This window comes from Schistocerca piceifrons, chromosome 7 (assembly GCF_021461385.2).
Source record: "Schistocerca piceifrons isolate TAMUIC-IGC-003096 chromosome 7, iqSchPice1.1, whole genome shotgun sequence".
Taxonomy (NCBI): domain Eukaryota; kingdom Metazoa; phylum Arthropoda; class Insecta; order Orthoptera; family Acrididae; genus Schistocerca; species Schistocerca piceifrons.
Genome location: NC_060144.1, coordinates 418,661,313 through 418,685,250, shown reverse-complemented (window position 1 = coordinate 418,685,250; position 23,938 = coordinate 418,661,313). Strand labels below are relative to the sequence as shown.

At 41.7% G+C, this 23,938-nt stretch overlaps 1 protein-coding gene across 1 annotated transcript in view; it reads left to right on the top strand.

Annotated features, from left to right (window-relative positions):
* Positions 1-21,307, top strand: part of LOC124805748 (myrosinase 1-like) — a 51,174-nt gene extending 29,867 nt beyond the window's left edge. The window contains exons 9-11 of the mRNA XM_047266316.1: positions 7,816-7,950; positions 11,880-11,986; positions 21,181-21,307. Of these exons, the coding sequence (XP_047122272.1) occupies positions 7,816-7,950; positions 11,880-11,986; positions 21,181-21,307 (369 nt within the window). The remainder of the gene's footprint in view (positions 1-7,815; positions 7,951-11,879; positions 11,987-21,180) is intronic.
* Positions 21,308-23,938: the final 2,631 nt, after the last annotated feature.

The window sequence follows — 23,938 nt, the reverse complement described above, 5'->3', positions numbered from 1 at the left end:
GCTGGCTCTTCACCCGAGAAGCGGCAGGCCATCATTCAGCACGATAGGCCTAGGAAAATTGATTCGCTTCTAAAAGTACTAAGAGACATTCATCGTTACTTGTTGAGAAACAGGGTATCAATTTACTGACGTAGGTAGTAAGCTGCAGTCATTGTTACAAGACCCTAATAGATCGGTCAACTCTCTGCGTCGAGGGATCAGTGAAAACTAAAGGACGCCTAGCATTATTAGGAAGCATCAGCGAACATGACCCCACATCACCCCAAAGCTCGTCATATTTCTTGCAAAAACTATGAGACACACACTTGGACGCCATAGCGCTCTTCAATGCACACTGACAGTACAGAAATGCCTATAACTAAATTTAGTGCGGTTCATAATTTCGGTACAAACAGACGCCGAAGGAGGGCAGTTCGACAATAAAAACAAGTGCGACAAGTATTTTAATTAACTATTGTGCAGCTTTGCTGCTCACTTAATACAATTCGTGGAGTCTTATGGGTACTTGACGTCGAGGGCACTATTCCGCATCTAGCTGTAATTTTTCTCTATTTTCTAGAATAAATAATGTGGCGTCTGCCTTCTTAATTGTTATACAGCAGTTACAGAATACTGTATACCGACTCATACAATTACTTAATACTAACACAGAAATTAGACTACAATCGTTTTTTTCTACTCAACTTTTAAAGACGCATTTTGCTTATAAGTGTTATCTATTCCATGCATTACTCCACTCTGTCTTTTCTACCTCATTCTCTCTATTGCGCCGATTGGAGTGGCCGCGCGGTTTGAGGCGCCTTGTCACGGATGGCGCAGCTCCTCCCGCCGGAGGTTCGAGTCCTCCATGGCTGTGTGTGTTGTTCTTAGAGCATGTCAGTTTAAGTAGTGTGTATGTCTAGGGAATTATGCCCTCAGCAGTTTGGGCCCTTAAGAATTCACACACATTTGAACATTTTTTCCCTCTATTTATCCCCCTTTATTCAGTTGTATAGTTATCTCCCTATCCCAACAGTAAAAAAAAAAAAAAAAAAAAAGAAAAAAGAAAATAATCCGACTCTACCACTCTTCCTCTTGGTCTCTCTGTGTATCTTTCATCTTACCTACTCCCCTCGCAGCCATACAAATCACATCGTCTAAGGTTACTCTTCCGCATTTTACCATCAACTCCATTGCACCCACTTACCGCCGTACAATAGTGCTCAAAATTATTTTATAGTTGCAGTGTTATGTGGTCAGTACCGTTTGCATACAGTAACGCATGTAAATGTGTCGCTTCATCAAGAGATTCACACACAGTGATTACATAGCTAGTAAACAAGCAAGGTCATAATAGCAATGTAAGCATGTATTCTTTTAGTTGAAAAGTACTTTGTAATTTGCTTTGGTTTTACGTTGTATATTAACTATTGTTACTGAGGCATTCAGTCAGTGTCTGTTTATTTATCGAGATAACTAGAAGCATGCCAATCCACAAAGAATATGAGGTTGGTGTTTGATAAGATGTTTCGCTTGCGATGAAGAAGGGAAAGGCGTAGTGTTGCGCTGGTAAAGACTATATCATATCACAACAAGTGTATGGCCGGGCGGAGTGACGCAGCGGTTCTAGGCGCTACAGTCTGGAATCGCGCGGCCGCTACGGTCGCGGGTTCGAATTCTGCCTCCTGCTTGGATGCGTGTGATGTCCTTAGGTTAGTTAGGTTTAAGTAGTCCTAAGTTCTAGGGGACTGATGACCTCAGAAGTTAAGTCCCATAGTGCTCAGAGCCATTGTTGAACAAGTGTATGAAGTCGACTGCAAACTGAAAGGAACAGTAGCCAATAAGCCACAGTCAAGTCGTCCTCGAAAACAACACGGAAAAAAGACAGAACGATATGTAAGCAGTCGGCTGATGATCCAGGAAAACTGGTTCGACATGTTAGGGATGATCTGGAACAGCGTCATGAAATGAAGCTAATGTCGCCTAATAGTAGGTGATTGGAATAGTAGACGACCATCGCGCAAATCACGCACAAATTTATAAAAAGTAGGAAGACCATAATAGAATTTGAAAATGAACATCTAACTAATAGTGCTAGAGACTGGACAAGTTTCATGGAATGGGGAAAGTAATTTTAATGTATTTTCTTCTGATGGTGTGCAGTATATATGAGGATTAAAAAACAAATAAAGTATCAGGAGCCGACCATTAAGCTTGGTAGTGACAGCTGCATGGCGTGGGGATTTGTTCCGAGACGTGAAGTTGGTTCTCTAGTCCAAATAGAAGGCAAAATGGATCGTTTCTAGTACAGTGTCATTTTAAGAAAGAATATTATTCCACATGGGTGGAAGAATATGCCACGTAACTGGATAACGGTTCATAGCACACCTCTGGCCACATGAAACATTATAACCAGATAAAAATATCAAGTTTTTGGAGTTGCCACATCCAAATGAACAGCTCTGGCATGAATCGGATCGACGAGTTCGTCACAGAAGGGTCAACTGCTGCTTCTTTATTGACAATTGGTCAAATCCCCCACTTGTCGTATTACAAAAGCTTATAAGTTCAGTACCAATCAGATGTGTAGTTGTGATCAAAGCCCATTGACATGCGATGAAATACTGATTTGTTCGTCAGATTACAAAATAGTTTTATTTTATTTTTACATACTTTGAACTACAAATTACTTACGAGCCACAAGAGAGGTTATTTATGTTTTGATGTAAGATAACTTCGTTTAAACTAAATTTAGTTTTGTACTAAATGGATTATAATTTCGCGCTTTTCAACTATCCACTAGCGGTTTTTTCGATTATACACTTATCTTTATCTAACTGTAATTAGTGCTCTATACAAAATACGTTTGAGCGCTACTGTACCTACCTGCAGCTACTTCAGTGGAGCAGTACCAACTATCATGGTTACTACTTTCATGTCCATTGCAATTCTTTAGGGCAATACATTACCAACAGGTCCAGTAACTCGCTCGTTTCATACCGTAATTATCAAACTGTGTTACTATTTTCATTAATATCATCACACTACGACACATCATGCTATTGAGCCTACAGTCTACTGGCTGCTGCTACTGAACTGAAGACAAACGCTCATCGTGATAGAAGGGCAACTCTTCTGCAAATTGCTGCAGATTTCAATTCTGGTGTACTACATTTTTTGGCTCCTCGATGTAGACGAAGTTAAGGAATTTTACTTCCTAGGCCCTTCCACTGGCTAAAAGGGCATCTCTGGCCATGAGAAACCTGCTAATATCAAACACAGGTCTTAATACGAGGAAGAAATTTCTGAGGAAGGTACATTTTTAGCACAGCATTTGATGTCAGTGGGACTTGTACTAAGGGAAAACCGGACAGTAGAGAACAGAAGGATTTGAGATGTGTGCTATAGAAGAATATTGAAGATTAGGTGGTATGATAATGCAAGGAATGAGGAGGAGGTTCTTTGCAGAATCGGAAATACAAGGAACATATTGAAAATACTGACAGAGACAGGATGATAGGACATGTGTTAAGAAACCATAGAATAACTTCCTTAGTACTATAGGCAGTTATAGAGGGTAAAAACTGTAGAAGTAGACAGAGATTGGGATACATGCAGCAAATAACGTACATTGTCAAGAACGTCGTCTTTCTGCTCATCGTCCTGCAAACTGTCGTTTTCGACCGCTGGGTATCAACGTTCTAAGGGTAAGGATGGTTCCACGGACGCCCTTTATGCCACCCCCTTGGCCTCTTCGTGTCACTTGTTAGCGGCGGTGTGTCTGAAATGTTTTCCTCGGCCTCCCATGAGAAAGCTGCGTGATTTCAATCGTGGGAGTCGCGATTCTGATCTCCATAACAGAATGGTCAATAGAAGTGGTGCATTGTGTGTAAGACGGGGTGTGACGACCTTCTCGTGTTGGGACACGTCCTCGGTGGCGTTAGACAGAATTGTGGCGACATTTGGTGCCAATGTGGCGTCATTAACTTACTTTATAGCTCACATGGATTTCAGAACTGTAGTCTTTTCTTGCATACGTCGAGAACTTGCAGTATGAAGTGTTGCAGGACGCCACGCTTTTACACCGTTACAGGGTAATGTTATAGATATCTTTGATCGAAATTTCGAACTTATGCTTCAGACTGGGAGATAGTTATCGGGTTTCGAAGGAGCGGTCATTTAATTTTGTTTTTTATTGTATATAGATCCTCAAGACTCACTAAAATCATATATGTGCAGTATATACAAATTCTCAAGACTCGCTAAAACACGTAGTTACCGTCCTTATAGTAATTATTGTAACCATTCCCTCAGGTATCTTTTGTCATTGAAATAGAGCGAATAATATAGTCTACTCAGCCAGGATTACAAGGAAGGACATAACACAACACTAAAAGGCGGTTTATGCAACCAACTACCACCAACACTCTTCCTCAGTTTCAGTTCGCCTTGAGTCAAGATCTGTATTTGGTAAAGATATTAGCTGCTTACATTTGTAACAACAGAGACACGCTTAGAATCAATTACAACTTGTCGTGCTAGTATACAATGGAAACGTCAACTTGCCACGCACCGTACAGGAATGTTCAGTTTTTGAATCTAGATAATCAGATAATTCATATTTGGACTATTGAGGTACGTTTCTAATATGTCTTGAATTGGTAGTGTCTTCCCGTTTCTTAATTTATTTTCGAAGAGAGCTGATTGAAAACCACTGCACTGGATTATGTAACTCCACTGTGAACAATAGCCAAGGAGGGAAAATTTATCCGACTTTTTTACGTCTTGTATTCCGATTGTTAAAATCACAGTGTAGTTGAAACACAATTTTAATATCAGCAACAAAGACCATTAAGGAGTAAATGTACTTGGATGTGAGTGTAATAACTCTGAGCTCCTCAAAACGATCATTTCACGCTTTCCAGCCATCTACTTTACACTATATTACGCGATTATGTACTTCACACTGTGTTCTTACTGCTTGTTCTTGTAAAATATACACCTTTTTCATATCGTGTTCACTGCCGCTGGACATAATTCCACAAGACGACACTCTGTGAAAACATGCATCGTAAGCCAAGGCTCTTTATTTCTAAACGATGAGAGATACTGGTCCAGTTACATAATCAGCTCGTAGTCCATATTTCCAATCATCGTGGAACGCTTTTCGGTCCTGGTGATTTTTGAAACGTTCCAGTTTTCTTTCAGGATTTTGCTGTCTCGAAATAGATGCCCTTGTACATTTATACCGCTTATCTCGCGTATCCATTACAAAGATTATTTCCGAATTTCCTTTTGGTTTGATCGTTTGCTTTTAACTTTTCTTATATATTTAACGCATCATACTTTCCGAAGAAAAGTCAAAATTTTTGCACCTGTGTTCCATGTACAATGTTTCTCTGTTTTTCTTGCGTTTCTTCATAATACATAACAACCAATCTCTGTCTTTTAAAATATGATGTTTATTGTTTCATTAGCTGCATTCATCACTGACAGTTCCAGTTAGTTTCAATAAGCAAAACATTTAGTAAAATGATTAATGCGGAAGAATTTTCTCAGACACATATAGAGAATAAACATGTGCGACTGCGGACCTCTCCAGCAACGACATTCGTAGAGAACCCTCAGTTTTGTGGCAGATACGTTTCACAAACGTGTCGATGAGCTTATTCAGCTGCCACACGATACAGGGTGTAAGGGTATAAATGCAGATCTCTCTGTTGGTTGCTAAAGACGACGTAATGAACAACATTACATCAATATTTACATTTGCAGACTAATAATTGTACGAGTACCACTTACTAGTAGTTTGTTTTTAGATTGGTTAGTTCCTCCAAGTACATGTGTCAAGAGCAAGCCAGTAATGCTTTTTTTCCCTGGGGTGTTGCAGTGTGGACGCAAGGAAGGCATTTTATACTGACGAGCGTATCTCGCTTAGAGGTGCAGTTACCACCATGTAGCAAAATATCAGAATGTAAATTTCGTGACGTGTTTGTGGGAAGACTGTTCAGCGCAAATAAACAACAACCAACATACCTATGTGCGTACATATTTAGGTACTACACATAAAAAATGTGCAGTTATGCCTGTTAAATCCTGTATGAGCCATTAACCAGCTGAAATCGTCTATCGTGTTCTGGCAAGGCAATGTATTAGGCAATGCAATACTTTAATAGTTGTCTGTTCCAAATAATTTCACATAAAAATACACTCCTGGAAATGGAAAAAAGAACACATTGACACCGGTGTGTCAGACCCACCATACTTGCTCCGGACACTGCGAGAGGGCTGTACAAGCAATGATCACACGCACGGCACAGCGGACACACCAGGAACCGCGGTGTTGGCCGTCGAATGGCGCTAGCTGCGCAGCATTTGTGCACCGCCGCCGTCAGTGTCAGCCAGTTTGCCGTGGCATACGGAGCTCCATCGCAGTCTTTAACACTGGTAGCATGCCGCGACAGCGTGGACGTGAACCGTATGTGCAGTTGACGGACTTTGAGCGAGGGCGTATAGTGGGCATGCGGGAGGCCGGGTGGACGTACCGCCGAATTGCTCAACACGTGGGGCGTGAGGTCTCCACAGTACATCGATGTTGTCGCCAGTGGTCGGCGGAAGGTGCACGTGCCCGTCGACCTGGGACCGGACCGCAGCGACGCACGGATGCGCGCCAAGACCGTAGGATCCTACGCAGTGCCGTAGGGGACCCCACCTCCACTTCCCAGCAAATTAGGGACACTGTTGCTCCTGGGGTATCGGCGAGGACCATTCGCAACCGTCTCCATGAAGCTGGGCTACGGTCCCGCACACCGTTAGGCCGTCTTCCGCTCACGCCCCAACATCGTGCAGCCCGCCTCCAGTGGTGTCGCGACAGGCGTGAATGGAGGGACGAATGGAGACGTGTCGTCTTCAGCGATGAGAGTCGCTTCTGCCTTGGTGCCAATGATGGTCGTATGCGTGTTTGGCGCCGTGCAGGTGAGCGCCACAATCAGGACTGCATACGACCGAGGCACACAGGGCCAACACCTGGCATCATGGTGTGGGGAGCGATCTCCTACACTGGCCGTACACCACTGGTGATCGTCGAGGGGACACTGAATAGTGCATGGTACATCCAAACCGTCATCGAACCCATCGTTCTACCATTCCTAGACCGGCAAGGGAACTTGCTGTTCCAACAGGACAATACATGTCCACATGTATCCCGTGCCACCCAACGTGCTCTAGAAGGTGTAAGTCAACTACCCTGGCCAGCAAGATCTCCGGATCTGTCCCCCATTGAGCATGTTTGGGACTGGATGAAGCGTCGTCTCACGCGGTCTGCACGTCCAGCACGAACGCTGGTCCAACTGAGGCGCCAGGTGGAAATGGCATGGCAAGCCGTTCCACAGGACTACATCCAGCATCTCTACGATCGTCTCCATGGGAGAATAGCAGCCTGCATTGCTGCGAAAGGTGGATATACACTGTACTAGTGCCGACATTGTGCATGCTCTGTTGCCTGTGTCTATGTGCCTGTGGTTCTGTCAGTGTGATCATGTGATGTATCTGACCCCAGGAATGTGTCAATAAAGTTTCCCCTTCCTGGGACAATGAATTCACGGTGTTCTTATTTCAATTTCCAGGAGTGTATTTCTCGCCTCTTTCTGAAACAGGATGCCGATATTCATATTAAAAAAATAACTATGCGCGTAGTCCACTCCTGCTCATTTCCGTGCGATAAGTTTCACCTAATTTTGATTTGCATTGCTTTGTGTGCAGTACAACATAGTATGACGAAAATAGAATCAGATTTTGTTTTATTTTATATTTTTCGTTGACTGTCTCTTCCTCTAGGTTGTGCCGTGGGGTTTCCGAAAAGTTATAAACTGGGTGTCAACGAGGTACCCGAACTATCCAATCTTTATCACGGAGAATGGCTACATTGATTCGGGAGAACTGGACGATCAAGGACGCATCAGCTATTATGGCGTAAGTACAACGTATTGTAAGATGGAAATCTTAGTAAATAATTGCTACTCTTCTATCACGTAAACTAATTCTACCGTCGCATAATAATAAGTGAAAAGCACTATATTGCGTACATTCAACAGGATTTAACGTATTCTGCATCACATGTAGTTGTTTTTATTTGGAGGGTGGGAAGGATTGTATTTAAATCTTTCCTCTTACAGCTTTTGTTTAGTTGTCGGAAGGATCAACGCTGGGAGGTTAACTTCACTTTGCAAAAATTTAGTTTGCAATTTTGGGTTAGAGGTAAATTCACATTATTAATCGTAGCTATTTCTTGTTTTGTTCCACTAATATAGCATGAGAAAGAGCACTCACTCATTGACGTACTTCACTATCAAAAACAGAAAATCACATAGGTGCCGCTTGGGTGTGACTGTCATATTTATCACTTTTAGATGAGTACGCACTTTGTGAAGAATACGAGTTTCTTCTGACTATATGCTGACATTATTTTGCGTTGTAAACACTGTTTGTTGAAACCGATGTGTTGTGTTGACTTTGATTTTTGTCTCGGTAGTCTACAGTAAAAGACGGATAATTGTGCTATGGTGGCACATTTTGTCATATTAACTGAGCCTTCCGTCGCTTCTTCCTAAAGCAATATAATAATAAAAGAAATGCACTGAGTACGTTCTTCAGGATTTGCAGTTTGATAATCAGCACAGATTGCTGCCGCTGCGGAATATAGTATAATTCTTTCGAACGTCATGTGTGATTCGTAGCTGGTATTATGTGGATCTTACCGAGAAGGAACTAGTATAGAATACTCAGTATCTACCAGTATTTCAGTATTCCTCGTAAATCTGGCATTATTATAAGCTATATTTAATGATTCAAAAATGAGCTCCCATTTGGTCTTCCCAAGATGCGTTTGGGAGTGGTACAGTTAGGGAAGGATGATTCTCGTGTTCCATGTACTTGTACGATAGTTGGGTAGAGGTAACATTGAGTTTATGAGTACCTTCAACTACAAAACATGGCCCTTGAATTTTAAATGTATCTGACTGCTTGCTGTGTATTCTTCCGTATGTTTCCTTTGACAGCAGATAGCAGATCAGACAAAGATGGGAAATAGATTGCGTCCACTGGCACTGCCTTCTTTCCCAGAAATAGATAACCCTCGTTAGCGCAACATGTATATCTACCATACTACAGACTGGAGTTCACCACCGTATTTTCCTGTATGTATGTGCGGTCTGATCTCTGGAACACTGTAGGTATTTTGATACTGTTTTCACTAAAAGATCGGCTGATTCACTAGGGGATTAGTGCGTATATCTCGTAAATCTGGGGTCGTTTAGTTGAACGGTATTTTTACCGATGCAATCAAATAACGCTCCTACTGAATGACCGAATTCTCTGAACTGGCCCTCACTTTCTTGTTTATGATCTCCAAGTTGCTCATTAATTTTTGCAAGGTACTCATTACTCGTTTTTATTAACAATGCCAACACGAAACTTATGTCATTATTAGCGTCTCCTTTTACTAATTTACAGGGTTTATCGGCGTCATTTTTCTGTCCTACTGCTTCATCAATAAAGATTTCCTTACCTTAATTTTCCCATGTCTGTATTACTCACCACTATTTCAGATTCCTGTTCAATGAGTGTCATTGTTAATGATTATTCAACAAAACACACCATCAGTAAAAGAAAAAAGTAAATAAAATACTTCCAATACTTAACTTTGTTGTTGACGCTGATGTTGTTAATTGTTCACCTCACTGTTTATTTTTCATCCCTCTCTTCTTCTTGACTGCGAACTCCTTTTGCTGCTATTGTTGTTGTTTCGTAACTATGGTTCATATTTCGCCGCTCGTTCAGATAAAATTTTCGTAATATATATATATATATATATATATATATATATATATATATATATATATATATATACTTTTAAACTGCAACAAGAAAAATAGCCAAACACAGTATTCGCATTTCACTTTCTGAAAAACACCGGACGACGTCACCATATTCTGACCGTCACCACCATCTTGTACCCCAAAGTCGATTTATTAAGGTTGAATTAAGTTAATAATTTGGGCAGCTGGTCACATTTTCACAGCACTTGGCACGGTGAGTTAGTGACAGCCTGCGGGGAGAGTTAGCAACGGTAGAATCTGAATGAACATTTTTCATAATACTCTTCTTTTATTCTTCTTTGTTGTAAGTTTCAAGGTTCGTTGTCCATTCTGAAATGCAATTTTTTATCCTTGTCTAGAAGATGCTCGGCTTCATTTTGTTAAATAATATGAACACTGGTGGTCTTTCTGTAGTCGAATAGACATATTTTCAGTCGTGTCACTTCACAATACATATTAACGTCAACCACCATGTTAACACAATAAACATGAAACTGTACTTCATCCTCGCACTTCGGACTCGTCCTTCGAACTGCCCAAGGACAAAGATTTACCTCTAACAACACGTAGCAAAGAAAGTACTATCATATACCCATTTCTGCAAAATCACCTTTGAAATATACATTTCAAAAATAAAGTACAAATTATTGTTTATTACTGCTTATATTTTCAAGAAGTCCATAATCAGTATTGTAATTACATTAACTTTTTACATTATATATGTTGAAGTTTATAATTTTTCGTATAGCTATAAAGAAATGGATTTCTGGGTTTCAAGTCTTCAACTTGGAAGTCGGTCATTTCATATGATCCAAGCTCGGTTCGTAAATTTATATCACCGTAATCAGTTTTACTGCAAGTGGCAAATGTTTCAAGAGAGGTGTTGTGCATTACGGAGAAGTTTGCTATTTATATTTAGATAGAATACTTTCCGGGAGAAGGATGTAGGTTGCAGTAGGTACTGGGAGATGAAAAAGCTTGCACAGGATAGAGTAGCATGGAGAGCTGCATCAAACCAGTCCCAGGACTGAAGACCACAACAACAACAACTTTCCGGGAAGAGTCGGATACATTTTACTTCCTCCGACATACTTCTCGCGAAATTACCACGACGAGAAGATTCAAGTAGTTAGAGGTAATACAGAACCTCACCGAGAATCACACTTCCCACGTGCCTTTAGCGAGTGGGACAGGTAAAGGGGGATCAGTTAGTTGTACCATAGGTACACTCCGCCACACACCGTCAGGATACTTGCGGAGTACTGATGTAGGTGCAGATGTAGAAGTGCATGCAGATGTGTCAGCTAACAGGGTTATGTGGTAGACGTAATGCGCATGTATTGCCAGAGGTGACTCGTGACAAGAGTAATCTGCCTGCCACGAATACTCTGGAACGAGAATCTGGAGTAATCTTGACACTGGGTGTATACGGCAAACTCGACCTTCACGTTGTAGTACCAACGACTATTAATTATTATGACCACACTGTCTCAGGACCAGACCGGAAGAACTTGCCAATACGGAGTGAACTGGAGTCACTTATCTCCTTGAATATATATATTTCTTTTTTTGTTATTTCTTTGGGTAATATCTTTCAGAAACACTTAACCCCTTACCACCTCTTACATTACCATATTCAGTGATTAGATGTTTCACACTTTCTTGCCAAAGGTTATTTCACTAATTACTTTGTAAGACAGTACGTTTGGATCTAGTAAATAATCTAGGAGCAGTGTGTTTGCACATAACATTATATAGTTTATATTCATGGTATTTCTTTCTCACAGTTATATATTAACGAACTGAATACGTCATGAGATACTCAACCAAGATATCAGATTTGAATGAAACATTACAAGACAAGAATGAGATGTACTACTATAGCTCCATATTTTCTCTCAGTACTCAAGGGATACACTTGGATTTTGATCGGTTCTTTAACTGGAAGCAATTATTTTACTGAAAAACGTGTGTGGGCTTGATCTCATTGAGTGAACTTACCAGCATCTTTCTTACCTTTTTCAGCAATACATGGCTGAAATGCTGAAAGCTATTAACGAAGATGGAGCCAACGTAATTGGATACACAGCGTGGAGCCTTCTGGACAATTTAGAGTGGAACTCTGGTTACGAGTAAGTTGATATTAGATGATACGGCGTGGTCTTGTGTACAGACATACTACGTCCTTTCACTTGTCAGCAGCGTAAGTGAAATGTTTCGATAAGGGTAAAAAGGGATGCAATACGTAACACAAGAATCATATTTGTAAACTTCTTCAAGCCTTCTTACTTCGATGAACTAGATCATTCATTTTGTTCTGTTTTTGAAACCATTACATTCGTATTTCTTTCAAATTTCGTATTAAGTAACAACGTGATGAAGGCCCTGATCCTACTTTCCGGAACAAAACTGGATGTTCTCGACTTTGGAGAGGATATTACGTTAGAACTTTCTGCAGCTGTCTACCATTTATGACCCTCTGACCACAAAAAGGCCACATTAGGTCGCAAATGATCACTTTCGTAGTTTCCTTGTCATGTCATCAAGCGGCATTGTCATCCCACAGGACTAACAAGGTTCAAATGGCTCTGAGCACTATGGGACTAGACACAGAACTACGTAAATCTAACTAACCTAAGGACTTCGCTCACATCCATGCCCGAGGCAGAATTCGAACTTGCGACCATAGCAGCAGCGCGGTTCCGGGCTAAAGCGCCTAGAACTGCTCGACTAACAAGGAAAAGGCTCCTTTCGCGAGACCTAATTCGATAAGACAGTCTCATTTCTCTAGCCGCGACAAACGGAAACAATGGATTTAACTTCAGACTTCTGCCTCTATTGTCTCCTCATAATGACTACGGTTAATACAGGCGACGAAATCCTGAACTTGAGTGCCGGGGAGTTTTCGTGCCGGTTTGTTTCTGCTAAACTTGTTCCCTGGCTCGATCCTGACCACTTATTAATTTCTCAAGGCAAATATTGAGCTTCTCGGTGAATAGCTGCTAATAGTCACAATGAAGTCTATTGAAGTCTATCACTGGTGTTATAAAACATGGAATAAGAAGATGGGTGCTTATTACCCTTATGATGAGCAGTTGTTTTTAAACATCTCAACTGGTAGTGCTGTGAAAATTCGTAGGAGAACGAAGACTGGTGTATTGACAGTATATTAAAATTTATAAAACAAAGTCCTGACGATTTCGTCCGATGAATTTAATTGGTAGATCTTGGAATCTTGTGTTCATGTTTTCTCACAAACTTAGGAGATTGTGTAAGGCTAACAAAGATACAGTCTGTGGAATATCGTATACTTGAGTCTACTCGAAAAAATTATACAATATCGCTGGAACTTACAAGTAGTAGGGATTCATGAATCTGACAGAGATTTTTAAAACACTATCCTATTATAAAAGCATTAGCTACCAGCATTGGAACTGGTATTCCCACTGTTATGTGTATGAAGATACCTGACGCAGTGCTGTAGTGGAACTTCTTTTAAACTGCTTTCCTGTGGAGCATCGTTTGTATCGTTTTAATTATGCAAGCAATTTTTTGTCAGAAATACTCGAATCTATAATAACTCATGAAAATTCATCGAGCGAAACAGAAATATTGGACGTTTCCCACCGAATGGTATAGGCTTGCGCGGGATTAGCCGAGCGGTCTTAGGCGCTACAGTCATGGACCGTGCGGCTGGTCCGGACGGAGGTTCGAGTCCTCCCTCGGGCACGTGTGTGTGTGTTTTGCCTTGGGATAATTTAGGTTGAGTAGTGTGTAAGCTTAGGGACTGGTGACCTTAGCAGTTAAGTCTCATAAGATTTCACACACATTTGAACATTGGCATAGGCTTTCTGATGTTCCTGATACGTAAACGATAAGGAGACAAGCTGAACAGCCTCTTAGACTTTTTTCGAATTACGGTGTCATTAACGTCTAACAACCATATGATCAAAACGAATTGCAAAAATATTTAGACGAGACATCTGTAAGGTGCGAAAAGTGATACCAGACTCTAAATAATGAGAAGTGTGAACTCATCCACAAGACTACTAAAAGGAACCCGCTGAATTTCGGTTACACAATAAGTCACACAAATCTAAAGGATGTAAATACAGCTAAAGGGTTAAGGATGACAGTTGCGAAAAACTTAATTTGAAACGATCACATTGATAATTTTGTGGGAAAAGCTAACCAAAGCGCAAGTTTCATTGGCAGAACAATTAGAGCAGGGTCGGTCACAGCGTGTGAAACTTCACGCGGGGCGATAGTACAACCCGCGTGCGAGCAATATACCCGGCCTGTTTCCACTTTGCTCGTAGCTTCCTGGAAGTACTTGGTAAGTGCGACATTTCAGTTAGTATTAGAGAATGGCATATTTTGCTCGATACAACTCTCTTCAGTTCGACAGAACCGCGATTCAGCGCTGTTAATCCTTCGCTCTTTGTTCGCGATGTGGAGCAGGTTCACAGGTCCAGCGGCTGCTTGCACGAAAAACGGCAGTCTAGCGATTTATTGTAACAAGCCTTTAAAAACGAATGGGAATGACAGAAGAGAGGGTTGAGAATTCTCAATATCAGTTATGCAGTAGCATAAGCAACATTTGACGCGTCTTTACTCTGAAACTATATTGCAAACTATGCAGAAAGAATTTTATGATTTAATCGACACCGAAAGAGCAAAAAATTACAACTACCGAAAGACGGCATTCATTATTCATTAGCTCAAGTAGCATTTTCTGATAAATTTTTAGGCATTCAGCGCGTTAAAAAACTGGTGGTATGACTAGCAAAATTTTTAAACTCGCATTCATTTTCCAATGTCATCTACAACAGTTTTCGATGGAACTGAATGGAGAATATGGATACATGGCTCTGAGCACTACGGGACTTAACTGCTGAGGTCATCAGTCCCCTAGAACTTAGAACTACTTAAACCGTACTAACCTAAGCACATCACACACATCCATGCCCGAGGCAGGATTCGAACCTGCGACCGTAGTGGTCGCGCGGTTCCAGACTGTAGCGCCAAGAACCGCTCGACCACATAGGCTGGCCGAGAATATGGATACTTTATGTACTACGGGATAGTACGTTGGTTAAGTCAAGGAGAATACCCAGACAAACTTTCGATATAAACCCGGACATTTTTATATTTATGAAGGAAAAATTAGTGCAGAAACGAAAATTAGAATATGCAGAATGAAACTTCCCGGCAGATTTAAATTGTGTGCAGGACTGAGACTCGAACTCAAGACTTCTATATGCATAATGCAGTGTAGACGTCGCTTTTAAAGTGGTCTTGACTGTACACGGCCCATAGTAAGACGCTGTAAGGTGAGGAACAATTTCTTTCTGATCTGATGGCGATGTGCTTATAAAGAAAATCGCGTTATGAAAGGGACGCATTCTAACAATGACAGTCCAGTTCCCTACGCTCACTGCTGTTAAAGAAAAGGAGATGTTTAGAGAATTCGTTGTGGCGTTGAAAGAATTACGAAGATAGTGTCCTAAACGTTTTGGGGACGCTGTCAGTCTTACATTTGTTTTTGAGCTGTTTTTGAGACCGTTTGTCGCTTCAGTTGAAAGCGCCCCTCTGCATCTGCAAATGTAACTGATAGACTTGTAAGGTAATTCCTGTTTTAATGATAAATCATTTTACATTAAGACTGTCCAGGACGTGTACATTTCTTTCCTCAGGCAGACTTTCCGCATCTCCATAATGAGGTTGCGAAAGTGCTACAATACCTCGGTCGGCATATTTGTAGGGAAGACCTTTCTTCGAATATGAAACAAAATAAGTTATGATTACATCGCATCTTCGATACGAAAATCTATGAAATTGTCCGTATGTGTCCTAATAGTACTGTACATTTGTTTGCGATCTGTGTTGCTGAGGAACGCGAAATTTGAAACCTGCCGTGTAAATGCCGTATATTTGCAGTATCTCCCTCGGCCCCCTCCAAGCACTAAGCCATAGTGGCGTGGCGGTAGGTTAAATGCCGGTATGTTGGCTACCCCCGATTTACAGTAAGCAACAATTCCAGTGAAGAGACTGTGCACACCACTTTTCTCCATCCTCCGCTAGTGTACTCCTTTGCGGTAAGGGATCCTTACCAGGTAAGATTGACAGAGTACATCAAATTGTTAAAAGAAGTACGGCTCGTTCTGTACGGAGAGCTAAATAGACGAGAGAGCGTCACGGATATGATTCCAGCGTTGGTGTCTCACTTTTCGTTGTAGAGGGGTCTTTTTAAGAAATTTGAATTACCAACTTTCTCCTCTGCAAGCGAGAAACCTTGATAGCGCCCATCTTTGTAGGGACAACTGATCATTATAATAAAATAAGAGAGATCAGAGCTCGCAAAGAAAGATCTATCTGTTCTCGCGCCCTGTTTGATAGCGGAACGGTAGGAAAATAGCTTGAAGGTGGTTCGATGAACCCTCTGCCAGGAACTTAATTGTGAACTGGAGGGTAGTCATGTAGATGCAGAAGTTGGTGTAGATGTAGATGAACACATGAGACGTAACAGCTATAACTTATCGCGTGTGTTGGAACTTCGCAAGTGATGTGGGAGTAACACTCCTCAGCTGTTCAGTGAAATAAACGAGTTTGAGCACCTGCAACGACGAATATCTTTTATTTGCAAGTATCGCGGTTTCCTCAAATAACTTCAGGTGATGAGGGAGTGGTTCTTGCGAAACGGCCACATTTTATTCCGCCATGGTTCTGATTGTTAGCGAATCGTTAAAGTTGATTCTTCTGTGTTCTTTGCTGCATTACATCAATCTTGCCTAGCTTTTAAATTCGTTATCACTCCTTGAACTGTCGACAGCAATCACCATTTCGTCTACAACTTGCCTGAAGGAACGCCATGTTGTCGGTTTGAGAAACTGAGGCCAAAGAACTTTTTCTCGTATATGATTATAGTGCTTACTAAGACACTGATTGCTTTGAACTCGGATGATAGGCCGAGGACAAATAGTCATTCAGCAAAAGGTAAAACGGTTCTTCGACAAATTGCTGAAATGGAAAAAAGTCAAAGGGTTTATTAACCACCTGCATCTCAACTGGTGTGTCTTGGCTTAGATTAATCAGGAACGAAGATAGACAGAATGATTTTTCCAAAACTACGAAAATAGCTGTACTGTCAATTAAACTACAAAATAATATGCGAATCATAAGTTACATCTCTGCACACGTGGGAAATTAAAATCTCTCTGGCTTTTTTTTCCCTCTTATTCTTAGCGCCGTCCCGTTGGAGCAGGGTCAATGTACACCATTGTTATGCTCTAACGCTTTCTGTAGAATTAGGGTTCTTGATATTTGATCTGTCGTCATACTGTCCAGCCACCAAAGTGTATGTAGGTCTTTAACAATGCATCTGGCCTTCGACAGTGAGATGAGAGGCCGAGCTGATGACTGAAGCAGTTGGTGCCCATATGATGCGTCCATGATAGTGAAGTCTACATTCCTACATCTTTTTATTAATCGGAAAGTCCCCCCTCCCCAGCCAGCTCGTTGTCTGATCGTTGTATTACTGATGCGATCGAGCAAGCAAAAACCTAATGACCTTCTCAGTAGTAGCATTTCTATGATACGCTGTGATTACTCAACACTTCTAGGTGTGTGACAACACTCGCCACTATACAATTTTACTGCCTTCACTATTGTTCACATTAGGTTGATAGCCATTTTCTTATCACAAAGAATACCAATGACGTCTCTGAATCGCATCCAGATCGCTTTGATTCTTGATCACACGTCTTCATTCCCGCAGCTGTCACTCTGTATTCGAGAACTTAGTTGTATGTGCGTGTCCATTGTTTGGTAAGAGGACATCCATTAATTTGTATAGCTTCAGGAGACAGAACTTATTTTGGTCAGGAACACCTTCTTTGACGGTGCCTGTTTGATTATTTGCTCTTCGTACAATTGCTGATCTTGGAAACAACAAACGTATCAACTTCTTGACGTATTTTGCACATTTCGATTCAATAATGTCGTATGAAATAATTTTCTAGGGTAACTCATCACTTAGGATGGGCCGGCCGAAGTGGCCGACCGGTTAAAGGCGCTACAGTCTGAAACCGCACGACCGCTACGGTCGCAGGTTCGAATCCTGCCTCGGGCATGGATGTGTGTGATGTCCTTAAGTTAGTTAGGTTTAAGTAGTTCTAAGTTCTAGGGGACTTATGACCACAGCAGTTGAGTCCCATAGTGCTCAGAGCCATTTGAACCATCATCACTTAGGAAAAAAAAGTTGATTTCTCAAAAACTAGGAGTAGGAAATAATATGTCGTGCTAACCACGGGTGTCATATGGGTACGTCTCCAAGGAACTAGGCATTTTAACTACGCTGTCGCAGTTAATATTTTCGCTAACGAAATTCGTCATAAATAATCCCTCACAATCCGATAAGGGCAGTGATGCACATACCTACAACGTTAAAGACAAAAATAAACTTTACTACCCATGGTCCAAGCTGTTAATGTCTGCCCGCAGCTCGTGGTCGTGCGGTAGCGTTCTCTCTTCCCGCGCCCGGGTTTCCGGCTTCGATTCCCGGCGGTGTCAGAGATTTTCTCTGCCTCGTGATGACTGGGTGTTGTGTGTTGTCCTTAGGTTAGTTAGGTTTAAGTATTTGTAAAGTTTATGGGACTGATGGCCATAGATTTTAAGTCCCACAGTGCTCAGAGCCATTTGAATCATCTGTTAATGTCTCAGAGAGAAATTCAGTATGGAGTAATAAAAATTTTTTATCATATGCTCAATAAAATAGAATGACTGATTCGTAGCGAAATAACTGTTAAATCTAATTTAAAAGCGGGTCCACTGGACTTCTTCTATTCCATTGTAGTATTCCCACGTAAAAACTGGTACCCACTAAAGAAAAGAAATGAAATAAAAACAGTAAATAAAAAATAAACTTTATTTAAGTTAGCACTAATCATTTATACGCATCCCGTAAATTGACTCGTTCCATATCATTTCGATAAAAAAAATCGTTCAAGTGATCTATTGAACATGTAACGAACTAACTTATTGTAAGTGGCAGTCGAATGAAAAAAACACCTCTGGAAAAAAGTAAGAAACTCTTTGCTATTAGTCAAGGATTTTAACCTACTGTGAGGCAAAACGATCAGAGTCTTCATGGAAAAACGTTTAGGGTTGTCTACGAAACCATGACTGTACCTAGGCAAGTACCTCTCAGTCCGAAGCAAATCGACAGACACGAATGCCTTTCTCCAGCGCTCCAAAAATTTGGAAATCGCACGGAGAGTAATCGGAACTCTATGGAGGATGTGTATGGACCTCCCACCGAAATGTCTGCAACGTAGTCAAAACAACCTCAACAGCTTGTGGGGGCGCGTTATCTTGCAAAAGACTGACGCCGTCCGTTGATACTCCTCGACATTTGGACTTGGTGGCGCACTTTTAATTTTTGCAAAGTGTTCACGTATCGCTGTCAGTTAGTTATGGCGCCGTGTTCCGGAAGTGAAATGAGAAGCAATCCCTTGCAGTCAAAGAAAAATGTCATCACGAGTTTCCCGGAGATGGTGTTTCTCTTATTTCGACTACGTGGCACAATTATCGCAGGAGAGCCCTTTCACATCCTCCATGCAATCCCGATTTCATCCCAAGAGATTTTTTATTTTTAGAGTCCTGAAGAAAGTCATTCGTTACATTGACTGCCATATACTCCAGTGGGATAAACGTATTAACAGTTATGGCGATTACTTTTGAAATAATTAACAGTTCAACTACTTTTCTACATCTTTTTCGTTTTCAGTTGACTGCTCTTTACATGTCCTCCTTACTTCGTCCGTCATGCGTTATTTTGCTTCCAAGGAAGCAGAATTCCTTCAATTAATTCACTTCTTAGCCCAAAATGTTGATAATTTCTCACTAACATCATCTCAGCTATTGCTCATTATTTTCGTCTTTTTTGGCTTTGCTCTTAATATATCTGCTGTGGAGCGTTCATTACATTCAGTATGTCCTGCTCCTCGCTTTCATTTAGGATAGCGGTGTCATCAGCGAAACTTTCCACTGATCTCCTTTCAGATAATCAAAGTAATAATGCCAGTAGCTGCTATAGTAAAATGAAGTAAATTATTGGGGAAAGTTGAAAATTCTGCCGGACGCGGATTCAAACTCGAGTTTCTCCGTTTATCGCGAACCGTTACTTCGACCGCCTGTGCCTTCTGGACACAGTCCCTGAACGTTCTACGTTTTTGCCATCTCCACATACTACTTACGTAGTGCGCCTGCCCGTTATCCTTACTACTCGTAGCGATCGCCAATTACCTTAGCAGTTCGGGCGTGTGTGTGTGTGCCCGCATAGAAAGAGCCATTGAATCCTCTCGCCCAAGTTATATAGGGGTGGTGTCTGCTCTTTCGCACATGTCGGAAAGAACAGTCAATGTACAATGGAGCAAGGTGTTCGAAATTGTCTGATAAATTCGTGTATGCTATAGGGAAAGACGGGCAATATACAATACACACAAAACAAAGAAGGTGCAGTGACAATGTAAGACCAAGAAGTGCCTGCATTAAAAATGATTGTCAGACAATGATGTAGTTTATCCCCCCTCCTGCTCAGTCTCTGTATCGAAGAAGCTATGACGGAAATAAAAAGAAGGTTCTGGAGTGAGATTAAAATTGAGGATGAATGGATATAGAGATATATAGATATCCTTTCATGCTTATTAGCTTGTGTTATTGACAGCAGGCAACCAGAACGGGGAAGTTCATCAATAATTTGTCTGTCACAGCAGCGCTTGAATGTACGAATGACGTCACCGGTTCACCTGTAATTTCGAGTGCTGAAAACCAACGGTCTAAGCTTGAAAATATCTTCCGCTACATTTCATAGACGTGTAGTAACGGCCAGAAAAGTTGTCCCATTCAGAATTGGAGACACGGGCTCTCTAGCGAACTACGCCGAGGAAGCTTGGTTTACTTTGACATTCATGACAGATGTGTCTATATGTAGCAGTATTGAGTATTATCCTGCCTCTGCGGCCGAGCGTTTCTAGGCGCTTCAGTCCGGAGCCACGGTGCTCTCACAGTCTTAGGTTCGAATCCTGCCTCGGGCATGGATGTCTGTGATGTTCTTAGGTTAGTTAGGTTTAAATAGTCCAAAGTCTAGGGGGACTGATGACCTAAGATGTTGAGTCCCATAGTGCTTAGAGCCATTTGAACCATTGTTTTTTAGTAATGCCCAGGTCTTTTATTCAATAGTTTAAATGCAATTTGAAATTTCGTACTGCAATAATTTGCCGCTTCTGAAAAAAATTGAAATTCATTCTTATGTTCTTTCTTTCAGAGTGAAATTCGGAATCTACCACGTGGATTTCAACAGTACTGAAAGGACAAGAACACCCAAGGCATCTGCGAGCTTCCTTGCTGGCATCTACAGAAACATGAGTGTACCAGAAGAGTATTTCACATAATTTTTTGGCTGTAAATGTGTCAAGGCAAACTTAAAAATAAACATTGTAAATATTTTTCTGTAGAAATCATTTGTAAATAAAACTATTTAATATCTTATGCATTAAGCCCGTTCTTTCTGACTGCTCACACGCTGCTGATCCAGACTATTGGTGGACTCATAAGTATAGACTACTGCCCATTAAAATTGCTACACCACGAATATTACGTGCTACCGACGCGAAATTTAACCGACAGGAAGAAGATGCTGTGATATGCAAATGATTAGCTTTTCAGAGCAACAAGGTTGGCGCCGGTGGCGACACCTACAACGTGCTGACATGAGGAAAGTTTCCAACCGATTTCTCATACACAAACAGCAGTTGACCGGCTGGCCTGGTGAAACCTTATTGTGATGCCTCGTGTAAGGAGGAGAAATGTGTACCATCACGTTTCCGACTTTGATAAAGTTCGGATTGTAGCCTATCGCGATTGCGGTTTATCGTATCGCGACACAGCTGCCCGCGTTGATCGAGATCCAATGACTGTTAGCAGAATATGGAATCGGTGGGTTCAGGGGGGTAATACGGAACGCCGTGCTGGATCCCAAGGGCCTCGTATCACTAGCAGTCGAGATGACAGGCATCTTATCCTCATAGCTGCAACGGATCGAGCAGCCACGTCTCGATTCCTGAGTCAACAGATGGGGACGTTTGCAAGACAACAACCATCTGCACGAACAGTTCGACGACGTTTGCAGCAGCATGGACAATCGGCTCAAGAGACCTTGGCTGCGGTTACCCTTGACGCTGCATCACAGGAGCGCCTGTGATGGTGTACTCAACGACGAACCTGGGTGCACGAATGGCAAAACATTGTTTCGGATGAATCCAGGTTCTGTTTACAACATCATGATGGTCGCATCCGTGTTTGGCAACATCGAGGTGAACGCACATTGGAACTGTGTATTCGTCATCGCCATGCTGGCGTATCACCCGGTGTGATGGTATGGGGTGCCATTGGTTACACGACTCGATCACCTCTTGTTCGCACTGACACCACTTTGAATAGTGGGACGTCATATTTCAGATGTGTTACGACCCGTGGCTCTACCCTTCATTCGATCCCTGCGAAACCATACATTTCTGCAGGATAATGCATGACCGCATGTTGCAGGTCCTGTACGGGCCTTTCTGGATACAGAAAATGTTCGACTGCTGCCCTGGCCAGCATATTCTCCAGATCTCTCCCCAATTGAAAACGTCTGGTCAATGGTGGCCGAGCAACTGGCTCGTCACAATACGCTAGTCGCTACTCTTGTTGAACTGTGGTATCGTGTTGAAGCTGCATGTACACGCCATCCATGCTCTGTTCGACTCAATGCCCAGGCGTATCAAGGTCGTTATTAAGGCCATAGGTAGTTTTTCTGGGTACTTATGTCTCAGGTTCTATGCACCCAAATTGCGTGAAAATGCAATCACATGTCAGTTGTAGTATAATATATTTGTCCAATGAATACCTGTTTATCATCTGCGTTGCTTCTTTGTGTAGCAATTTTAATGGCCAGTAGTGTAAATATCGTCTTCATAATGTAGGATTTTGACGGAGGCAAGAATAACTCCCTCAACTTCAAGCAGTTTTAAGTCTTTTAATCAGCTGAAGAATGATATGCTACACTCTAATGACAGGCATACATTTCTTATATATATACGAGAGGAGACAGACGTTGCATTACTGCACCGACATTGTTTTTATTTTGCTTCCTTACTCACATTCTCCCTCTTCTCGTCTACCGTTCAGTGATAAAATTGAATTTGAACGCTTTCCGAGACGGTGGGGATCTGAAGGATATTTTGTATTTTACTGTCCCATTGCCCCATAACAGCGAATGTTTCAGCTTGAAATATGGAAGCAATACCTGTTGGCTGAAACCTCCTTAGTTTATGTACATAAGGAAGCCGTCCTGTGTGAATTTTCTGATCCATTTTTTTTATTAATCTGCATACACTATGTGATCAAAAGTATCCGTACACCCCTAAAAACATACGATTTTCATACTAGCTGCATTGTATTATCTCCTACTGCCATGTACTCCACGTCAGTAGTCATTACACATCGTCAGAGAGCAGAATGGTGTGCCCCGCGGAACTTACGGAGTTTGAACGTGGTCAGGTGATTGGCTGTCAGTTTTGTCACACGTCTATATGCGAGATTTACACACTCAAAAAATCCCTATGTCAACAGTTACCGATGTGATAGTGAAGTGGAAAAGTGAAGGGACACGTACAGCACGAAAGCGTATAGGCCGACCTCATGTGTTGACTGACAGAGACCGCCGACTGTTGAAGAGGGTCGTAATATGTTGTATGCAGACATCTATCCAGACCATTACAGAGGAATTCCAAACTGCATCAGGATCCACTGCAAGTACTATGACAGTTAGGCGAGAGATGAGAAAACTGGGATTTCATGGTCGAAAAAAATCCAAATGGCACTGAGCACTATGGGACTTAACTTCTGAGGTCACCAGTCCCCTAGAACTTAGAACTACTTAAACCTAACTAACCTAAGGACATCACACACATCCATGCCCGAGGCAGGATTCGAACCTGCGACCGTAGCTGTCGGGCAGCTCCGGACTGTAGCGCCTAGAA